This window comes from Spermophilus citellus (assembly GCF_964194105.1).
Source record: "Spermophilus citellus genome assembly, chromosome: 3".
In the NCBI taxonomy this organism is placed as follows: domain Eukaryota; kingdom Metazoa; phylum Chordata; class Mammalia; order Rodentia; family Sciuridae; genus Spermophilus; species Spermophilus citellus.
The window spans coordinates 166724122-166748720 of record NC_138184.1 but is presented as its reverse complement, the minus strand read 5'-3'; the positions used below and the strand labels follow the sequence as shown (position 1 = coordinate 166748720).

General features: G+C 31.2%; 1 protein-coding gene across 1 annotated transcript in view; it reads right to left on the bottom strand.

The window, feature by feature from the left end:
• Window positions 1-24599, bottom strand: part of PCLO (piccolo presynaptic cytomatrix protein) — a gene marked incomplete at both ends in the record, with an annotated part of 403276 nt that overhangs the window by 124723 nt on the left and 253954 nt on the right. Inside the window, one exon of the mRNA XM_081287316.1 lies at window positions 7524-7649. Coding sequence (XP_081143442.1) covers window positions 7524-7649 — 126 coding nt within the window. The remainder of the gene's footprint in view (window positions 1-7523; window positions 7650-24599) is intronic.

Sequence of the window (24599 nt, the reverse complement as noted above, 5' to 3'; positions counted from 1 at the left end):
AATCAGTAAATGGGCTAAGGAACTGAACAGACACTTCTCAAAAGAAGACATATGAGTCATCAACAAATATATGAAAAAATGTTCGACATCTCTAGCAATTATAGAAATACAAATCAAAACTCCACTGAGATTCCATCTAACTCCAGTCAGAATGGAAATTATCGAGAATACAAGCAACAATAAATGTTGGTGAGGATGTGGAGAAAAAGGTATACTCATACATTGCTGGTGGGACTGCAAATTGGTGCAACCACTATGGAAAGCAATATGGAGATTTCTTAGAAAACTTGGAATGGAACCACCATTTGAACCTGTAATCCCACTTTTTTGGGTTATACCCAAAAGACTTAAAAAACAGCATACAATGGTAACACAGCCACATCAATGTTTATAAGCAGCTCAGTTCACAATAGCTAAATGTGAAACCAACCTAGGTGCCCTTCAACAGATGAATGGATAAAGAAATTGTGATTTTATCTATATCTATCTATCTATATCTATATCTATCTCTATATAGTGATTATATATATATATATATATATATATACACACACACACACACACACACATATACACACACACACATACACACACATATATACATAAACAAACAATGGAATATTACTCAGCCATAAAGAAGAATGAAATTATGGCATTTGCAGGTAAAAGGATGGAACTGGAGAATATCATGCTAAAGGAAATAAGCCAATCCCAAAGAACCAAAGGCTGAGTGGTTTCTCTGATATGCATAAGCTAATTCACAATAAAAGGCGGGGACTAAGGAAGAACAGAAGTTCTTTGGATTAGACAGAGTGCAGTGAAAGGATGGAAGGCAGTGATGGGGGTAGGAATGATAGTAGAATGAATCAGACATTATTACCCTATGTGCATATATGATTAAATGACTTGTGTAACTCTACATCATGTGCAACCAGAAGAATGAGAAGTTCTATTCTGTTTATATATGATGTGTCAAAACTGATATGTATAACTAATTAGAACAAATAAAAAAATCATGAAAAAAAGAATATAGGTGAAGGAGAGCAAGGATTTAGAGAAACAAGAACACCAAATTTCCACAAAAGAATGTCCAAAAGAGTACAATACTTCAGAGAGAAATTTGGAAGATTTACTATATTTGACATAGCCCACATGACCTTCTCCTACATTATCTGTCAAGACGGATGATGGTCATTATAACCCAGAAATTTGACTTACATTTCAGAAGATGCTATTGGACTAGGAAACTACTTCAGATAATTTTAACATTGTTGGGAAGAGTTTACAAAAACTGTAAATAAACAGAATTTTTGAACTGTAGTAGTGACATACAATGATAAGAATTCTACTTAGTTGTTGAATAATACAATTCTGCCCAGTACTTAAAATAAATGAAAATGTACTCGGTTTGGATAAGTCTCAAAAGCTTCATTTGACCATAAAAAGATGTCACAAAGATATGTACAGTAAGATATTTTAAAATGAATCATATTTGGTTGTGGATACATATATAACACTGAAGAAAAGCAAGCAAAAATGTGACTCTGAAATTAAGTCTGGTAGTTTATTTTGAGGCAGTAGTACGTTTGTGAGAGAAGAAGTGGCTATAGGATGCTTTGTCTCATTTATATGTACTTATTTCTTTAAAAACACAAAATATGTGTGGTCAAATGTTAAGACTGCAATATAGTATGTTGGGCATATGACTGTTGGCCATTGACACTCAAACATTTGTGATGAAAATTGTCCAGTGTCCTATTAAGTATCAACATCAAATTATGGCTGCTAAGAGGCATTCCTCCCAACCAACTCACCAGAGAAGGAGTCATACTTGGGAGATGTTGCACTGGGCATCTTAATATGTGAGATGAGCACAAAGTATCAATAAACTGTGTAAATGTGGTAAGGTCATTTTCCTTATTGGGGAGAGGTGTAGACTGGAAAATCATTGCCATTTTAAAATATTTATTTATTTATTTATTTATTATTATTATTATTTTATATATTTTTAGTTGTAGTTGGACACAACACCTTTATTTTATTTGTTTACTTACTTTTATGTGGTGCTGGTGATCGAACCCAGCGCTTCACACGTGCTAGGCGAGCGTTCTACCGCTGAGCCACAATTCCAGTCCCTATTTATTATTTTTCAATTGGTACTTTAATCAATATACATACAGTTGAAATTCACTATGGTATATTAGTATATGTACATAGGATCGTTTGGTGAATTTCATTCCACAGTTCCTCCCATTTCCCCAGCCCTCTTCCCTTCCCTGAATACCTTTTCTCTTTTCCACTGATCTCTTTTCTATTTTCTATTTTCCCTTTCCCCCTTATTTTACTCTAGCTTCCCCATATGCAAGAAAATCTTAGAATCTTGGTTTTCTGAGTCTGGTGTACTTCACTTAGCATGATGTTGTTCAGCTCCCTCCTGCTCAAGGTTACACCCTGACTTTCTGTGGTTACCATGTAATGAAAAATTAACCATTGAGTTGTTTCAATAAAAAAATATACAAGACTGAGGAAAAAAAAAAAAAAAACATGCTTGCCGTTTAAGGAAGAATGAATCCAAAGCAAATGTGTTGGTCATCAAGCGATTCCACAACAGAACTTAACATTTTGAGTTGAGATTTTAAGTTCAAATGCAAAACTCTCCTGTTTTGTGCCCTTCACCTTCTCACAACTACACTGTTTTAGAGCTTCTGAGCCAAAGAACTGGCAGAGTAAAAATCTCATGCTCAACACTGCACAGGAATATAGCACTGCATTTTCCAGATTGGAGCTTTCATTTCTGTCCATCACAATCCCATCCCCACCCCTGAGTTCTGAATTTAATTTCACAGCAAAGAAAAAACACTAAGGAAAAACAACAGCAAATAAACCTAGAGTAAATTTATGAGCAGTAAAGCTCAAAGTTGTGAGAATGTATGCCCAGAGGAAATACTTTGCATTTTGTTCATCTTTTCTGAAAAGATAATCAAAAGTTATAGTACAAAATATTGATGATGCTATAAATGTATGTGGTTCTTTACAACGTGTCACATAAACCTACAACGTCTCACATAAACCTTCGAGGAGCTGCATTTTAATAACTATCCAATTTTTGTAACTGAAAATGAGTTTTTTATCACATTTCTTCATACATTGCCTGAACTCTTGTTTTATTAGTTACTCACTGTGTTGGCCAGTAAGTATGCAGAAAAAAAAAATAATTGACAGTGTTACAGGACAATAGAGGTGTGCAGAGTGGTGTGGGATACAGAGAAGAATTTATCAGATGAAAAGAACCACATCTAAGGTATTGACAATTGTATTATGAACATTCTAAATTCAAAATTTTCTAAGATCTTAATGATACTTAGTAGAGAAAAGAAAGTTTTTAACAGAGGAGACATCTAATTTTTGAACCCATTACTAAAGGTGATTACTGAACTTGTTATTGATATTGTGATATAAAAAGGTTTATAATAATTTGTTTAATAATAGTGATTTAAAATGAAAATTAAAAGCTATAATAAACTTTCAAAGTCCATATATTTGAGTATACTTTTAGATATCTAAATTAGTTCAGAAAGAGATACCATATGGGGGGAGACCAAAATGGGATAAAATATTATACAATAATTAAGACTAACATTGGTGAACATTTCAAAAGTCAGCACTGTCCATCTAAAAATTGTTAAAATGGATAATCTTAAAGCAAATAGCAAGAAACAGTACTTTAGAAACTTAATTATATTTGTAGTTAAGTCCCCAACAAAACCTCATCTTTTTTGGGGAGTAAATCCTCATAATTTTGCAATAAAAATTATTGCTAATTCTCAGCATTCTTAAACCCAACATTCTTCTCTATTATTAAATGAGACAAAATTACCTTGTTCAGAAAGGATTTTCAAAAATGGATTAAACCAAATCTTTTTTCAAAAAACTAATGGGATCAGTAACTCAGAAAATATACTGGGGATTCTTTTGTCATTTTTAAAACAAGTACATTCAGGAAAAAAAAAAACTTATGAGCATCAGAAAACTTATGTGATTGGTATGATTTAAATGGATAAAGCAAAGAACAAAATGAAAGAGGAAATTTGAAAATATTATTGCTTTCACCAAAATCAACCTGATCAAAATCCATGCCATGGAGTGTAGTAGAAGTGTTAAAATGTCAGAACCTAATGAGTCTGAAAAACCTTAGGTCCAGCAAACTCTTCTGATAACAGCTTTGTAGTTTGGGGAAGAAAGAAGAAGAATTTAAGAATTTGGTAGCCAACTGAATTGTCATTTGCTAAGAGCCACGGCCAAGTAATATGATGCATGGCATTTTTGGTTGAAAGGTGATGCCAGCAAGCCATTGAGATGATATGATTATGTTAAGATTTGCATTCATATGGATATTGGACTCCTGCTGTCCATCTTGGCCTGCTATGGGACTCCTGGAGAGTTCCCATTGGTTGGGGAAGTGCGGTTGGAGGGAATTCCGGAGGAGGAACTTCCTCTTGGGATCCGGGAGAACGCCACCTACATGGATATTACAAATATCGATAAATGATATTTTAAATCATTTGGAAGAAAATATTCAACCTGTAAAGGCTCTGTTGACATAGTTTTGTATTAAAAAATACATCAAAGATAAACTTGGAGATCACTGATTCTTAAGTTTATTTGGAATTCCTTAGGCAGATAAAGAAATCTCTGCATATCTGTTCAAATATATAAAATTTTTCCCTAAGATAAAATTAATTTAAAAGGATGGAAAAATAATCACTTTGATTTCCTTCAACAAGTAAATTTTTAACAATTATGGACCATGAAATAAATTTTTAAGATAAAAACAAAACCTCTAGTGATGAAAAATTTGGTATTATAGCAATGCTTCACATCAATCACAAAAACCAGGATTACATCTCAACCAATCTACTGCTTTGCAATGTTTGCAAAATCTGTCAGGGGTTGAGGTAGATGGTCTTAAGACCTCAGAATATAATGTTTAAACATGCACACATGCATGCATAAAAACACATAAAGCACCAGAAAATATATTAATCTTTATTAGGAAAATGCTTTGGCATTGTCATTTGGGTGGTGGCCTTCTACCTAGGAAATCTTTGGATATGAAAGGAATGACCCTTTACTGTTATAGCCTGGTGGCACAGAACACAGGCATAGCCTTTATGCTACCCAGAAAGGGTATGATTTATCATGTGTTAAATTAAATATTGTACAAAATATTTAATGTAAAAACAGTATTTAAATATCCACAGTTAAGACAGCATCATGAATTTAATAGAAACATTATCAAGTATTTTATTATGGATCTATGGGTTAGGAGTAAATAAAATAAAGATGAAAATCATAAATAACAAATTATGGTTATGGGTACACAAAAACTGAACTCTAACTAGAGGATCTGTGCTCACAGAAAAGCCTGAATTAGCACTGTGGCAAAACTTTGAGAGAATATATAAATGAAATAATTAATACAAATTAAATATGTTATATGCACATAGTTTTTAATGATTTTCCACTTAAATAAATCAGATAAATTACAAAACTACTATCCCCAAATAAGAAATGAGGACATTAGTAATAATCTTCCATCTTGAAAATTCACAAAGGTAATTTTAGGTTAACTTTAATTTTCTTTCTTGAATGAGTTGTATTATGTTTATTTTAAAATTAAATTTCTGAACTTTAAAAATGCCACACAGGCTAGCAAGGGCACATTCCTATGGTGGTATGTTAATTCAAAGAAGGCTATGGAATTTTATCTGTAGATCATTCAAGTATCTTTGCCAAATAATATCAGAAATTTACTATCACAACTTTTATTTAAAAATAAAAACTGAATGTTCAGTTTCCTTTGGGAGTCTACTATGTGAAAGTGATCCTATCACTCCCATCTTTGAAAATGGGTCTCAATTCATGTATCCCAGACTGCAACATCCAAAGAGTAGTATTAGCCCTGAAAGCTATAGTTATAGAAAATTCATGCAGTCCCAGTGTTTTTCTGATAATCATTATTATTAGTCTTCCTTCATTAGCTATCTGGCTAGCTCGCCTAACTTTTCCTATTTTATGAATATCATTAGAATATTTTTGGTAATATACTTTCAGTTACCTATTTTTTGATGTAGTGCTAAACTAGCATTCTGGAGACAAGCAAGCAAACAAACAAAATACAAACAAAAAAGGCTAAATTTATAATATATTTCTATTTTAAAAGCATAAGTACTTCCATCATGACAAATTAAGGCTACCAACGATATGTCAATAATTTGAAGTTGGGAAGAAATGTATACAGCACATTTTAATGAGCTGAATCAAGATGCCTGTGGCACAATACTGAAGAATAAATACCACCTCCAGTTTGTTTATTTTCATAGTTTATCAAAATATCCAAGAACATTTTTGGTAGTTTCCAAAATGTTTGGCTTAAAAAGATGATGGTGAATCATTTTCAGCATAATTAAAGATTATAACTAACAACAAGCAGAAGCTAAACCATGAAATGACATAAAAATGCTTCTTTCCAAGTGAGAATTTTATTTAGAATAAAAATAAAAGGTTATATCTAATTTATTATAAACAGTGTTCACTGTAAATAATATCACTATAAATAATATCACCAGAAGCTCACAAGCTCTACACAAATATACACACTCATACACAAAAATGTGTATCCAAAGAGTAGTGTTAGCCCCGTGTATGTGTGTTAGAGATTTTGAAATATTTGATGACTACATTTATGATTCATAATTGAAAATTATCATTATATATTTTGAAAATTCAGCTGAAATACTGTACTGAACAGAAATGATGTAATAATATTTTTGACCATTTGTTACTTCTATAAAGTTATTACATTAAAGCGCATGTAGTATAATGTAAAAGAAGACAACACCAAGCAAGAGGGTTGGAACACTTTATTGTGAAGGGCCCAAAAAGTAAATATTTTAGACATTGCAAATCACACAGTGTCTGTCATGAATGCTGTCCTAGTACTGTAGCAGGAAATCACCCAGGTTCCACATGTGAATTAATGATCCTGCCTGTGTTCTAACAGACATTCTTCACAAAAACAGGTGGTAAACAGATTTGACTTGTGACCTGTCTGTAGTTTGATGACCTGACTTATGCTTGTACTGAATCATTTCTTTGAATCTTCGTAGCTCTGCTTTCAATATGATTTTTCTTTTATTTATGAAACATTATTAGAGTGAACCAAACTGTTGTTTTTTTTTAAATAAAATTTCCCCAGATAAGAAAACTGTTGGCTTATTAGTGTCTTTTATACAAGTCAATCCTGTAGCTAACCAACTGCCAAAAGGACAATGCAATTGAAAATAAAATGAATATGTCTGTGGACATAATTTCTTTTGTCTTGCCATACCATTATTTCATAGTTTACCATAAAGACAGAGCCTTACCACACAGTAATAAAAGAGAAAATTTGCATGTTAAACTAAAAGGTATTTAATATGAGTACATTCATTTTTCTTTGTTTTGAAATCTCTTATTCTTACCTTCCATAAGTTTCCCTGTCTGTTCTGCACCTCCCCCGGGAAGAATTTTGGCAATATAGGCTCCAATTTCTCCACCATGCCCAGGGATTTCTTTACCACCTACAATTCTGATTCCTAGTCCATTACCTGTATTGAAGAATTAGCAAGTTAGTAATAATTCAAGAAGAGACTATATTTGTCATAGTTTTAGAGAAGACAAAAAGTGGATCTGGCTCCAGAAAGCTAAATATAACATCATCAATAAAAGTACTTTATGCTGACTTCAATTTCATATACTAACACATTGCCAGTTTTTAACCAGATATATTATAAAAATTTTATAAAAGGATATTCTCAGTGCAAGAAAATCTTGAGTATTCACCTATGAAACTTAGGAGCATCTTACTCACAGAAAAGCAGTAATGGCTGTCATAAATTGAACAGAGGATGTGAACATACAAAGGACTTCAGCTGATAACGTAAAAACATGATTATAACCTATGAATTATTTGTCACTTTTCAGTCTTCACTCATCAATTTATATTGCTTGTGGCATAATAACATTGATCTTGATTGATGACCCACTTAGTAAACTGTTTCTTACCCAAGACAGGTTTATCTATAATTAGCTAAATGGAAAGATGATCAATAATAATGAGAAACCTAATTGAGATAGGTAAAAACTGTTGATATTTTAAATTTATGTGTTTTTTTTTTTCTAAATCAGTTAAAAGCTCGTGAGGGGACATAGTACCTCATGCATTTTCATTGTAAATGCTAAAAATATTTTACCATAAAGCATTAAAGGAAAGCAGAATTCTTCATCTTTAATGGAAGGCACAATAAACTACTTAAATTGAAATTCACTGAAATTCATTCATTGATTGAAGTACTATTTTCAAATTCTTTCAGATTGTCTTTCAAAATCTCCAAATTTTAAAAGCTACTGCTTTAAAATTTTGTCCCTTTTCTACTGTATTCTTAAAAAACAATGCTATGGGAAGCATCTATACATTTTAAACATTCAGCCACCACTAACACTGAATTATGTAACCTTCCTGTCACTTGAAAAACAAGGATATATTCTGGTAAAATATTTCTTCCCAGTTGTGATGATTCAAAATAATTCCTTCCCTCCTTTCCTCTCTCTTTCCTTCTCTCTTCCTTCCTCTCTCCTTTTCTACCTATCCTCATTTCCTACACTTTATTTCCTCTGTTTCTTAACCACTATAGGTATTCAGAAGATTTAGAACTGCATGACCAATGTGATTCTGCAACCTGGGCACTCAGAAAAATGAGAAATTATATCCCATCTGATTCAAATGTATGATATGTCAAGGTCATTGTACTGTCATGTGTAACTAATTAAAACAAATAAAAAATTTAAAAAAATGAAAATGAAAACAAGTTGACTATGTTTCTAAATGCCTTGTATTAGAGTTCATAGTTAAACAGGATACTAGCTCTCCTTACCCCATCTGTGGAGATTTTCTGCTAAATATTTCTTGGTCTAGCATTACTGCTCTTAGCAGAAATTATTTATAATGTAAATTTAACACAACTGTATGAATGTGTTTTATTAAGTGATTTACTCCTCCGCTAAGTTTGGGTAAAGACAGATGCGTTCTTAGATATTAGAGTTTAAGGAATCACCAGGACTGAATCTATAATATGATATTAGATGGGTGTGAAGAATTTAGCCAGAATTCACTCAATTAGTTTGGTCTAATTTTTTCAATGTACTAAGAAAATTTTAGAAATTATAAAATGAGTATTTTTATATTACTGGCCATAACAAAAGGTTATTCCTTTATTTATCTTTAGGAATAAAAGTATGTTCACAACCAACACTTTTCTTTCCATGGTGGAATCACTCACAAACTGTAATCCATTATTTGTTCAAGATTGCATAAAACTTCATTTGGATATTAAATTCCTAATATAGTTAGCTTATCAATATCTTTTAAGACTTGGTCAGTCTAAGAACTCAAAGGTGATTTACAAGATTTATTTTTAGCTTATAGGGATATGTTTAAGGTCACACTGTTAAAATTTCTCAAAAAATATACTTTTATGTAGATTATGGCAGAGGAAGGAGCTCAGGGCACTGGCTTTGCATATTTAGAATGCAAAGGTAGCATATAAAAATAGTTTTAGCACTATATGATGTGTGGTACAACCATATGCTAAAAAGTCTCAAATAGATCTAAGATCATGACACCCTTTTAAAGGTATAGCTAAAAGATTAGTTGTGAAGTTTCAAAATCTATAATTAGTATAAGTGACTATTTTACAATTTGGTTATAGCCTCATTCTGAAGATAACAGTGACTTGAGGTTAAGTCATTGGGTCCTTACAGCTATTTGCTTTTTAGTGACTGAACACAATCTAGAACCCTGTGGTAGGATCAGTGATAGGAAACCAAAACTATATCCATCTTGATAAACTAGAATAGAGAATAATTATTTCTGAATTATGGTGAAATAAACCCTCATAGTGAAATCATGTATTCAAAATATTATAAAATGTACTTTATAGAATTCAGGGTGGATGGTATAATGGAATAAAACATTATCATGAGAATACTGTGAAAAATAAGATTATATACATGGAAAATACTTCAGGTGCATAATCAATTTTCAAAAATTACTGTTAACTCTTATTGATATTCCTGCAGTTTTTTATATAAAAAATAAAGTTGCGTAAAATATTAAAAATTTGCACAAGAACAGCATAGGAAACAATAAAAAGACCCAAAGAAGATAATTCCAAGGAATATAATATATCTGTAGTTTTACAGTAGCTTCTTGTACAACTTGAATATTATAAAAATAATAAATGAGAATTAAAATTTGGTCATTTTGATTTTATATTTCTCTATAGCTGCACTTTTATATTTTATCTATTAAACATAGACAAAATATTTTCATAAAATTTAATACCCCTCTTCAAATCTAGAAAGCAGAATGTCAACCTAAGTTTCAGTAAATTCAAGAAGCAACATTAATTTTGATCTGAAATGGTCCTTGGCAATTAATATTTATTTAACCAATTTTTTCAGCAAATCTCCTTTGCATCTTTTGCTTCTGTTACAATTAGAAACACTGATAAAATGTCTCCTAAGATGCCATGAAATGCATTGGTTCTTGTTCTGACTTCACAGTATGGAATAGTAGAGAATATAGTTCTTTAATAAAGAAAACCAGAAGATAATGCAATTTCACAATATATAAGTATACCTGTGGTTAAGGAAGTCTTATGGGGTAATTTCAATTCAGAAAATATTTAAAGCATGTTGGGAATATAATATTTGTAGGACAGAAAAGTCCAGTGATAAAAGTACCAAAACATGAAGAAAAGATATTACTTCTAACTTTAGAATTACAATTTAAATAAATTACTAGTTATTTGTTTTTTTTTAATTGGTCTATTATAATTATAAATAATAATGAGATTCTTTATAGCACATTCATATATGCACATGATTTGATCAATCTCATTCCATAGTGTCTTTCTTTTTCTTTCCTTCCTTTCTCCTCAATCTGCTTGTTTTACTCTATTAATCTCCCATTATTATAATTATTATTTTAATTAGTACACTATGATTATATACAAAAGGAGGATTCATTGCAGTATATTTATACATGGACAATTTGGTAAATTTAATTTCCTAGTACTTCTCAAAGCCCTCTCCTCTTTCCTCCCTCTCAATCCCCTTTCTCTACCCTACCAGTCTCCCTCCATTTTTTTTTTTTAAGATCCCGTTTTATTTGTTTTTACTCTCCAGTTTCCATACGTGAGAGAAAATATTTGACCCTTGGCTTTCTTAGTATGATTTAGTTCACTTAGCATGATATTCTCCAGTTCTATCTATTTACCAGAAAATGACATAATTTCATTCTTCTTTATGGTTGAGAAAAACTCCATTGTGTATATATGCCATGTTTTCTTTATCCATGTGACAGCTGATGGACTCGTACATTGAGTCCATAACTTGGCTATTGTGAATTGTGGTGCTCTAAGCATTGGTATGCAGTTATTACTATACAATGCTGATTTTAGTTCTTTTGGATAAATACCAAGGAACATTAGACTTTTTAAAAAATGTTTGTTTTTTGGTTGTAGTTGAACACAATACCTTTATTTTATTTATTTTTGTGTGGTGCTGAGGATCGAACCCAGGGCCTTGCATGTGCTAGTTGAGCACTCTACTGATGAGCTACAACCCCAGCCCATAGACTTTTAAAATCTGTATTTGTAAGTATTTGATGAATATAATATGATATTAGGTTATTGAACTCACTTTTTATGAAAAAAACAAATATGAGCATATTTAAGGAAAATCTTTTAATTTCCATTTAAATTTGTATTTAAAAATCTAATTTTATGTTTAGTGATATGTTACATAAAAGATTTGTTTTTTATTGTATAAAAAGAATGTTTCTATTTTCATCATTAAAATTATTATGAAAATATTATTAAGTCATAATTAGAGCATTAAACTTTGATATAAAGTACTTATTTCATTTAAAAACTATTATATGATACATCTAAGTCTCAAGGAGAAGTGAAATTTACACAAGTAAATATACTATATCATATAGAATAGTGGTAGGTAAATAAAATATTATTCATAATAAAGTTATCATAAAATGAAAATAAACTGCATATATTCTTTAGTTGGAAGAAAGTGATAACACACTTGCTGTACAAATATTAATGTGGATGAAATACCAAAGATAGTGGAAAAGTGTTCAAAGGATGGTTCAGTTAAACATATGTTTGTTTAGTTTAAATGTTAATTTTTCTCTTAAGGCTTTGAAAATTTATTTTCATATTCCTTCACCTACAAATTTCTATCAATGTAATATTTAGGAAAATTAACCAAATTATATGAAACATGCATAGTAATTTCCCCTTGTGTCCAATAGAATGCTATAATTTGTTCATCAACACTGGAATACAGAGAACTAAGAAATATTTCACTATTTTTCCTTTTTTTTCCCCCAGTAATGTTTTGCTCACTACAGGAAAACCTTTTCTACAGACACAACAGTATTGATCACCTTAACAACCATCCAATCTTGACATTTTTCAGGAGTATTAAAATGGAAACACAAGAGTGCCAAGCCAAGATATTTCCTCTTAGTTTTAAATATATATCCACATGCATGAAAAGCAATTTAGCTAGGTGTGGTGGTGCAGGCTTATGATCCCAGAGGTTTGGGAGGCTGAGGCAGAAGGATTCGAAATTCAAAGCTAGCTTCAGCATTCAGAGAGTCCCTAAGAAACTTAGTGAGACCCTGTTTCAAAATAAAAAATCTAAAACATGGGGCTAGTAATGTGGCTGAGTGGTTAAGTGCCCCTGGGTTCAATTCCTGGGCAGGGGAAAAAAAAAGTATTTTATTCTTTGAAAGATTTAAAGAGAACATTTCATCTAATATTTTTATGTACTTAAATTTACACGTGGATTTTGTAACACAATATAAATAATAATAAGGCAAATATGTAATGTTGGAATCTAAGAATATACAAAAGGATATCCACATCCAAGTTAGCACATCACATGACTGAAAGGACCATTGGAATGGGATATATAGAAGACAAGTTAAAATATACAATAGAGGACATTAGTATTCTGATTTTGTTGAACATTTTTTTTCAAATAAAAGATGATGACTGTGCTGCTTAAGTAATTTTACTTAAAATAATAGATTCTCTTCTCTTGACATACTTCAGAAATAATTCTCACAGATTTTTCCACATTGCCACATTCATAAATGCATTCTTCATTTCTGCAATGACATACAATTTCCTTTTCTCTTCATTTTATCTTTCCTAATGCAACTGCAAAATTACAACCATAAAGATCAAGTCTGAAAGATTTGCCTGATACTTCTGTAAGAAGAAACAAAATAAATTTATTCCATTTAGCAGTTCTTAGAGTCCAGGAAAAAATTATTGCTGACATGAAATTGGATGACCCTTTTAAAAAATATGGTCAGTTTATAGGTATGTCCTTAATATTAAATTATACTGAATGAATCTATTTGTATCAGAGTAGATTAAGATATTAATCTTACTGATGGCAGGCCAGCGCTAGTGGTGGGGTCATTCACGATGTCTATTAAGAAAATTGTTTAATTGGGAAGATACTTACGTACACTTTTAGAGTTACTGGAAATAAAATAGTTTGAATATACATTAGTGCAAAGCTAAGATGCACCTTCCAAAGTAAATGTCACTTTAATTATAGAAAATAGGAGGACGAAAATACTATTCTAATTCAAAATTGAGTAGTATGTTCCCTTTGTACTTTTGGATATAATATGGGATTGTGGCAGACATACTGTATGAAGATCACCAATGAGTCATTTTCTACATAATCCCTTTCCTTAACAGCTAGAACTTGTGACTTGCTTCTATTCAATAGAATCTAGTGACAGCGATGGAACTCACTTTCATGATTATTGGATATTATAAAAGGTTTTGTCCTAGAAGATTTTAAGAGGAGATTTCCCTGCTGGTATTCAATTAGTAGGTTGCCAAGTCTGAGAAGCAAGCTGTAAGAGAGGGCCATGTGGCAAGACAAAGAGGAAGGCCTCTAGATTCTGAGTGGCCTCAGCTAAAGTCAGCTAAGAGTCAGAAATTCAGTCCTACAACAACCATATTAGCTTGGAAGAGGATCCCCAATCTCCAGAAAGAACATAACCTGGCTAACACACTGATTGCAACTTCATGAGAACAATACCAGGGCATTCAGTTAAGCCATGCCTGGATTCTTGACTCATGAAAACTATGAAATACTCAATGTGTGTTCTTTTGAGCCACTAAATTTGGTGTGCAGTTATAGAAAACTAAAATATTTGAACATTACCTTGGTGGCAGAACCTGCATGATATTTATGCTTATAGTAGTGAAAACAGTGATTAACATTGTGATAGAGTGTAGGGACAAAAGGAAAAATAGGTCATGAAAAGACAATTTGACCTTCATGAAGGCAAGAGAAGTACTCTGTTTCAGTTCTTCAATGTTGGTGCTCTGGAATGTTTATAGTAACTACATATCACATAGACTACACTTAAATATACGCTTGAATGAATAATGAATAGATGAATACTGAAGCCTATTTCTCTCCAAGTGAGACTAATGCATCAGTTAAAATAATGTTTAAAATATGTATTATATTCTATTCTTAGAAAATGCCTTTAAAATTACATTATTTTGTTAGGTCTTAAAATAAATGAACAAACAGACTAGAAAAAAAATTCTATTTTACACATGAAAAGGTAAGATTTGGGAGGTTAATAGACAGCATAGCTAATTTAATGTAAAGCTGGAGAGCAGAATTCATGCTCTTCTTACACATGAGTGACTTAGCCATTATCTACTGACTGGTGAATGCCAGTCCACCTGGTTTGGAGTCTTAAGGAATCAGTTTGATTCCTTAATCAACACTCTCCGGTCCCTCCTTTCCCTCACTCAATTGTAGAGAAACGGTGATGAGAGAGGGTGCCATTGGATCACTAAAAGGAAAATCTAACAAGATGTCAAAGGTATGTGAGCCCCCATCTCTCAGTCCAGATGAGAGAAAGTATTTCTGGCCCAATGATCTGTTTTCATTCCATGATCATCTTTATCAAACATTATAAAGATGTAACTATTATGTATTTTTGTATTATGGCTTTTAGTATTGTATACTTATGAATAAATGTATGGATTGATATTTAAATATCTTGGTATGTAATATATGAAACAATACATGTACAGGCCTGGTAACATAATTATTTCAATAACCACTATTTTGGGCAAGAGTTGAGAAACGGTTTCATGGAGAAAGGTACTAAAGTAGCTGAGTCACTTTAGGGATATAAATGAATCTAGGTGTCCAGATTATTTTTATACTGAAGGCTGAAATTGTTCCCATCACAATTAATTTGCTATTGGTGAAGGAGGTATTTGAAATATTTCAAGAGCTTCTGTCTTCCAAAATCCATTAGGGAATATTTTTTCTTTTCTTTTTTAATTTAATTTTTTTTACTGAAGACTTATTTAGTACAATTATTTTTGGTTATTTTCATTTCTCTACTGAAATTACTGCAACTATCTGAAATGGATAAGAAATAGGTTACATGGTATTAGATAACTAGGGCAAAAATAATCAAACAGTCCATTAAATTTTGCTTTAAAAAAAAAGTCAACTGCTTTTTAAATTTATTTTCATCTAATTTTCGATTATATAAGCTTTACTGATTTCCAATTGTCAAAACATGACTTCAAAATATGACTTCAAACAGATGGGTTATTTGGGTTTATTCTATTTATACCTCATGCCAATGTTTTACTTTATTTTATTAAATATTGCCCTGGATTTCACTATTTTTCCTTGGATACATTTGTCATAACATTCCTTTGTGCCTCATAAATATATGTATGTGTGTGTATATATATATTATATATGTATAATATTATACATATAATTATAATGTGACAATATTACTTTGTATTTAAATTACTATTTGATTTTTCTCCAATTCTTGAGTATCATATTCATGGACGGAAGAAAACAGAAAGTAACTAACATTACTAGACTTTATGCTGTATGAGACACAATTCTATATAACCTTCTTGCATTGTATATTAAGCTATCTCTGTACCATTCTAAGTTAGTACTATCTATACCATTTTCTGAATAAAGTATCTGAGACTAAGGAAGGTTAGAAACTTGCCATAGGTTGTTCAGGACACAAAAAGGCTTAGATTTGAACTCATTATATTTTCTTTACTCCTACATCATTTTTTTTTCTGTTTTCTCCTGGTCATTATTTCAATTGTCAAGAAAATATTCTAGAGGATCACTAATCCTACTCCTGTGGTTGAATACCATTTTTTTTCTTGCTCATTTCTCCATGGTCAATTTATGCACATTATATGCTTGTACTCTTATATTTCAAATTAATATTATCATTTATCCTCCTTTCTTATAGGTTAAGTATCTGGAATGTTTTTACTCTCCTATGGAATTAATTATTCATTCCTTTAATTTCATTTTACTATGAGTGCACAGAAAAGTGTGCTAAACCATCTACAGCTGGGTAAAAGACCACAGTGTCACTTCCTTAGCTGGGACACAATGTATAAGCAATATTTGTCCTGACAGATGTCAAGAAAAGTAGTAGTGTTTGGGGGAAGTAGCCTTGACAGGAAAAAAAAAAAAAAAAAACTACTTTTGTTACTGAAGAAGTGAATCCAAGGTTTCACCAAAATTTACCTGGAAGGAATTAGTATTTCAGAACAGATTCAACCTGAACCTTATTTTATCTCTATAGCCTTTTACTTAATTTGTTCCAAAAATAAGGCTTTCAATGAGTAATTGAGTCACATATGACTGCACTGTTAAAGTAACAAGAGAGAGAAAGTTATTTGTGTGGTCAGAGGGAAACTTGGGTGTCCAGTACCCTTCCTAGAGCCTTCTGCTCCACAGAAGCCTCTGCAGTGAGGATGGAGCATGCAAGTCCTCCAGGTGGCAGCTATCCTTATTCTTGAGCTTCCAGAAGAAGCAGAGGAGGGGATACAATTGTCCCTTAACTTTCTATTCTAAGAGTTGGCTGGCCTGAAAAAAAAAAGTTACTTTTCTCATGAAATGTTCATGTAAATGATGTTAGAGAAATGTTCAGTGGGCTATAGCCAGATTCATCTAAATCATGCTTGGAATGTGGAGTTGCTCACTTTATTTTTGCTACTATTCCTCTTTATTTGACACAGCATATTTGAGAACAGCAGCATGGCCTCAAACAAAGGTGATCAAATTAAAAAAAAAATAAAGGTTGATCTTTTTAAATTATGATTAAACTGTCTTCAAAATTCAAAGTTGAAGCATATACACTTTTTACAAAGATCTTATAAAGGGGGGTTTTATTTTCATTGATTGCAATGATACTAATAGTGCCTATTACATTAAATTCAGGCTCTTCATTTGTCTACCTGGCCCAGGTTCTAACTATTTAGAGTGGTTCCTTTTGTATAATCCGTTACAGCAAAGCAAAATGAAGTAAAAAAAATCTTTTATCTCACATATTAAATTAATAATTCACTAAAAGGAAATAAAAAGGGCTAATTGTGGTCTAAGGTCTAAAATGAAGATAACACTATGTGCGGCTTCGTTGTTTAGTGACATCAGAAGAGCGGAACCACAAGTTCTCTTCCCTTCTCTGCTCTGATGGATAAGGTCCCCTAGACAAACAACCCTCCTTATCAACCAGATCAGGTGCAGCTCCTGTGTGTGTGTGGGGGGGTGTTATAATTTCCTGTCAGTCTAAACAATTATTTAACCAAGTCAGTCATATCCTGTAGGAACCAGGGACACTTCAATTTCAAAAAGCCTGCCTGTCCCACAGTCCCTGGTTGTTCTCCCTTCCCAAATACCAATTTCACATTTCCCTGTGTCCTATGGTATCCTTCTCCCCCAAGCTGTGAGTATCTGTGACTGATGAACTTCTATTGATCTCACCTGTCTAGTGTTAGGTGTTGGGTGTCCGGACCTTGCCATAGCCCTAGTATGACAGGAAACCCTCCCTCACCAAAAAAGGAGGCAATTAAACTATTAAACATAGGAAAGAATATTTTGATAATTAATGACAGAAATAATACTTAAAGCAACACTGAATATAAAATTTGACTCCTGAACTAAGTTAATTTTTTTTCTTAAAACTATATCATTTTATACAGCAAAGAGTAAATGAAAAATAATTTATTAGCTTGGAAGTGCAAATTGTTAGAATTTTCCAGAAAGAAATGTGACATGATGTCTAAAAACATCTAAAATATCTTTTCCTTTTACCCAGTAATTTTATGTCTTAGACTAAAATTTTACTTTTAGTCTAAGGAAAAAATCATGGCATTTGTAGCATTGTTTATTGTAGTGAAAAAGTGAAGACAGTACAAATATCAATCAATTGAAGAATGGTTGAATAAACAGCGATACAATATAATAAAACTACTCATTAAATTTATCTTTCTGAAGAATTTTGATGTGCATCTATTAATATTCATTTTTAGGAAATTTATATCAACATGTATATGTGAACTACATTACAATGTACTTTTAATGTGTATCCATCTGTGTAAAAAATGTAGGTTGAATATGCCTGTGCAGAACTTCTGACCAATTGACTAGTCACTTAGCTATGCAGACCCAACTTCTAGGAATAGAGTTTAAAAATAAAAGAATACAACAATAATAACAATAAGATGATGAAGATGATTATAATAAAAATAGTAATAATAATACTAATAAAACAAATGCTGAGTAGACATCTCAGATTACCCATACCAGAGGAGAGAATCCTCCTTAGTGAGAAAATATGCATCCAGTGATAGATTCATATATTATGCAAAACATCTGATTTCCAACAAAAATATATGATACATGCAAATAAACAGGAAAGTATGATCCATATTCAGGAGAAAAAGAACAATCAAATGAAATAATCTCTCAGTGCCCTCGAATGTTTTGTGTAATAAACAAAGACCCTATCGTAAATATGTTCAAAGGATTAAAAATTGTGCTAAAAGAAATAAAGTATAAAGACAATGATTTAAAAGTAAAAAAAATCAACAAGGACCAAATATTACACAAAAGAAGGCAAGAGATGTCATAAAATCAAATGAAATAATAAATTATTAGTATTTTCAATAGTATACTTGAAGTGGCAGACAGAAGACTATGCAGATTTGAAGACAGACCAAAGAAAATGACCTAACCTGATGAATAGAAATAAAGATGAAAGAAAGATGAACAGAGTCTCAGACATCTGAGAGCCATCAAGTGAATAATCATGTGAAATGGGAATCACAGAATTAGATGAGTGAGAAGAAGGACAACAAAAATATATTTCAATAAACAACACTGTAAAACTTCTCCAATTTAAAGAAAAAGCTTTCATGTGCAGCTCTGAGAAACATAATCAATCCTAACTGCAATGAACAAAGAGAGATCCGCACCTAGGTACATACAATCATATCTAAGCTGAGAAAATGAGACAATCTTGAAAGGAGCATAACACTTCTGACGGCATTCAGGCCTGGTTAGCTTCTCATTGGGAACAAAGGGAGCCAGGAAGCAGGAAAATGCCACTTTTGAAATACTAAGAGGAATTGACTGTTGGTCAGGAATTTCATATCCCGGAAAACTAACTGGAAGTGAAGATGAATTCAAGACATTCTCTAATAAAGTCAGAGATGTAGATAGCAGGTTAAAAGGAAATGTCCCTAGATGGTAACTCAAACTGACAGAAAGAAATGAAAAGCACTGGAACATTCTCTGATATAGTACATATTCTACATTATAAAACATGTTTTAGTAAAATTTGAAATGACTGAAATCATTCACAGTAGATTCTGTAGTCATAATAGAAATAAAGGTCAATAACAGCAAATAACAGGAGAAATCCCTGGACATTTGGGAATTAAAATGTTTCTAAATAAAAACTGAGTAAGAAAAGGAAGGAGATTAAAAATGCTTCGAGCTGAATTAAAATGAAAATAAAACACATGGAATACAGCAAAGCAGTGCTAAGAGGAAAAGAAAGAGCTATAAATTATATCAACAATGGAGGAAGTCTCAAGACAACAATCTAACTTTCCACTTAAGAAACAAGAAGAGCTAAATAAACATAAAATAAGTAGAAGGAACAAAACAAATGATCTTTAGATAAGAAATTGGATAATATACAGAAAAACAGTAGAGAAAGATCAATGAAAACAAAAGTTGGTTCTTTAAAAAAAATGGTACAATGTATCAATCTTCAGGTAGACACGTCTAGGAAAAAAACTGAAAAGTTGCAAATAATCCAAATTAAGATTGAAGAAGGGAACATCATCATGGACCCAAGCAAAAAGAAATGAACTGTAAAAAAATAGTATGAATACACTAAAACTTAGGTGAAATGGACACATTTTTAGAGACACCCAAATTACCAAAATTGAATAAAGAAGAAATATAAATTCTAGACTTATATGAATTAGTAATGAAAAGTCTCACCACAAAGAAAAGCTCAGGCTATATGACTTCTTTTTGTGGAGTTCTATCAAATTCTCAAAGAACAGATACTACTAATTCTTCAGAAACTCTTTTTAAAAATACAGAACAGAGTTTCTGGGTGCAACTAAAAATTGTGATGATGATTCAATAACTGCAAATTTACTAAAATTATGTACTTGAACATTAACAATGGATATTTATAACAAAGTTTTTATCAATACAGCTGTTATAAAAAGGAACTATTCACATTTTGTATTGCTACTAAGATCCAATGAAATTTATTATAAATTTTCTATCATTAATAAAGACTCAAAGGTCTTTAAAAGACTCATGAAGAATAAAAAAAGAGTCACTATTTCCTAAGAAGATACTGCTATATCCTGAAGCTAGACATTTTTAATGTTCCTCACTATTAAAATTGCTAAGTAGTCTTCTCAGCCTTGCAGATGTAGCCAGTCTATTATGGAACATACATAGCAAATGGCTTTATTTAAAATCACAAGAATTTCTTTGGCTTGTTTCAAACAGCTGTGTTTCTGGAGCCATAAGACTGAATTCTAAATTTAAAAAAGAGAGTCTCATTTCTTGAGCATTGCATTTTATTCTTTTTTCTGATCATTTCTTTCTGAATAAAGGGAACTAATATTCGGTGGGTGTGTAGTAAGTACAAAATTTTGTGTTAGGTTCACTTGTGATTATGTGAAATACATGGAGCTCATCAGATATTATAGGTGAAAAAACTTATTCTCAAGATTTAAATAAATGTTATAACTGAATTCCAATATGGGTCTTTATGATTCCAAAAGTCTTTACCTACTTTCTTCACTCTGTTGCCTTGTGCTAAGTTGAGTAAAGACTTCAAAAACTATTGTACAAATTTTGAAAAATACCTATCAACTGTATCTTTACAGTTTACATGATAAAAGTTAAAGGATCTATTTTCTAAAAATTAAAGATCATTTAGTAGGAGGTTATTTTATATATTTCTCTGAGTATATTACACAATTACAAATTATGATGCACATGGATAGTATATGTGTATACCCTTATTTATATATAGGTGTGGGTATAAGTTCCTTAGGTTTTGTTTCAGTTCCTTCTACAATTTCATTATAATAATTACTTATATATCAAGTCCTTCTACTACATCATCAGTAAATTGAGGACTAGTTTATTCCTTCTATTCACATAGCATCCAAATTGACTTAAGTTGTACTATGGTTATTAAATGGACAAGTACTGATAAATAAACATTTAAAAAATGTATGGAATATGAGTTACAAAAATATTTACAAAATAGATTTTGAGTTGTATAAGATATTTTAATGAAGACTAATAAAGCATATATGTTTTTGTTTGTTTTTAACCTCTGCAAACATCTTTACAGAGGTGGCTCTCAAGCTTTTGGGGTCAGGTACTATTCACCTTCTAATATCACTAGGGACCTCAAAGAGATTTAAATTGTATGGCTCTATGTACATTTCCTGTAGAATAAATTAAAATGGAGAATTAAATTAAAATATTTATTACTGCACTTCAAATAATGTAAGTACATTTCATGTTAAAATAAGTCACATATTTTTATGAAAAAATAACTATTTTATAAACAAAAACTTATGAGAAGGGCGATGTTGGTTTACATTTTTCAAATTTGCTTAACTTGGGCTTAATGGAAGAGAGTTGAGTTCAGATCTGATTCTGTATACAATCTCTTATGATGTCACACAGTGTGTAGCCTCTGGAAAAGTCTTTTGTGTATTCACAGAAGGATGAGAGATAAGGGCAAATGTTGCCTTAATATGTCTATGAATCCAATTTTGAACTGAGGACTCCCTCAAGGTATCATGAGAATCATGAGGGTTCAACTGTCATATTTTGAAAATTCTACAATGGATATGTTAAAATCACACTTTATTCATGTTTCTTATTTTGAAATTATTTTTGTTTCTAATACATAAAACATACTTATTTAATTCACTAATTGAGCTTATTTTACATTATTTTTAAATAAATTTTTATGCTACATTCAGGAAGATTTGTCTGATAAAATATTTAAAAAGGTACACAGTATCTCTACTTTCAATGGGTTTATGCAACCAAAATGAAGATTGTTTTCTTCTCTGCTGGGAGTGCAGGTATGCACTACATTTTACTTTTTGCTTTTTCCTGGCTTATTCTTATCTTGTTTTTCAAAGGCAGTTAAACTATTGGTTTGGCCAGCTTTTTCAGTATTGATAAAGCTATTAGACACTGCTGTCTATCTTAAACATGAGAAACAGGAATTTTAAAAATTTATTATGGATAATATCATTCATATAAAAATTATAAGACTATAATAACACCCAAATGCAGTTAATCTTCCAGCTCCAAAAATCATGCAAGCACTGTCAATTTGGTTTTATCTATTTCTACACCATTTCTAGACTTAGTTTATTTTGAAACCAATCCCAGAAATTATACCATTTTATCTATAAATATTTTATCATGCATTTCTAAAAATGGTAATTATAACTAATAACAATATATTGTGCTTTTGAAAAATGCTCAGAAAGTGGAGGCACTGTTTTCTCCACAAATGTGATAATTATGTGAGGTAATAATAAGTTAATTAGCTATATTTAGTTACTACACAATGTATACATACTTCAAGACATCATGATGTACATGATAAATATACCCAGTTTTGTTAATTTAAAAAGATATGCCCAATAGAAACATTTACACAAAATGGCAATCATGGATAAAAACCATTAAGAAGTCATTAATATCAACACATGTTTATTCAATCCTATTAGGCTTTTGCTTGAGCAGAAAATATCATAATATATCACCAGGAGCATAGATATTCTATTCCAGGGTTTACCTGCTCATAGACATTCTCTGCCAAAGACTGCCCATTATAACTTTAACTTTGCATATACCTGCATTTAAAACAACATAAAAATTTAAAGACTTATTTAAAAATATTACAGATTGTTTCAAACATTTAATTTAGCAAAGGATGATATTTCCTATATATACGTGGGTAATATATTCAGCAGCAGTCAGTAAAGGGAAACAGAATGAGGAAAATGTTGTATTATTATTTTGGGTAGATAGCAAAAGAAAAAGGGGGCAGGTAGAGAGATTATATAATACATTGCTAGAAAAATTTTATTCAAAATAATAATCCTCTTTCCTCATTCTGTAAAATAGAGGAAATTGAATTTAGTTTTGAGGGTAGAATATAACAACAAATCAATAGCACTTATTTTTGCTATTATATTTTAAAATTTTTTTTCTATTTGAAGTAAAAGAACAAATTAAAAAATAAATTGCAGGAAATGAATAATAAGGCTGAGGGGATAGTAAAAATAACAATACTGGTAGAAAAAAGATACACTGTAATAGACTATTGATGATATAGGAAAAATGATTTGAAGATTTCTTTTATAAATCCTGCACAAATAATTTTGGCATTGCTGGAGAGTATTATGTGTTTTGCTTTATGAGCTGGTAGAATGAAATCATATTCTGTAATAACTTCTACAAAACAGTCCCTGGATTTTAAAGATCTACCCATGGAATTTTTATTAGTGCTTAAAATACAGTCTGAGGAGCAATATAATAACTTGAATTATCTGTCTCTGGCAGATGAAAAATGACATAGTCTTAAAGGAAAACAATAATATTAGAGTACTAATTGATTAATTCTCTGTGATAATAGATGAAAATTGCTCAAACAAAAAACTTTTCCATATTTACATATTCCATAGTCAGATTTTAGACTAAACCCTCTTTGTTTTTTTTGTTGTATACTGCTTTATAAATCCCCCCCAAACCAAATCATGTTACTATATGCCATGTTCCATCTACTGCCTATACATATATTCACACATTAATACTCATATATGAATATTTTCTGTTGATATACAGCGTTCACAAAACAAAAAATGTATAGTACTTGAATGAAAAGGTGGAAAATATTCAGTCTTTGAAATTTCATTACATTTGAAAAATGCTTCATCTCACTAACTTAAACAATATTTATTTGTAATGTAGAAATTCTATTATCA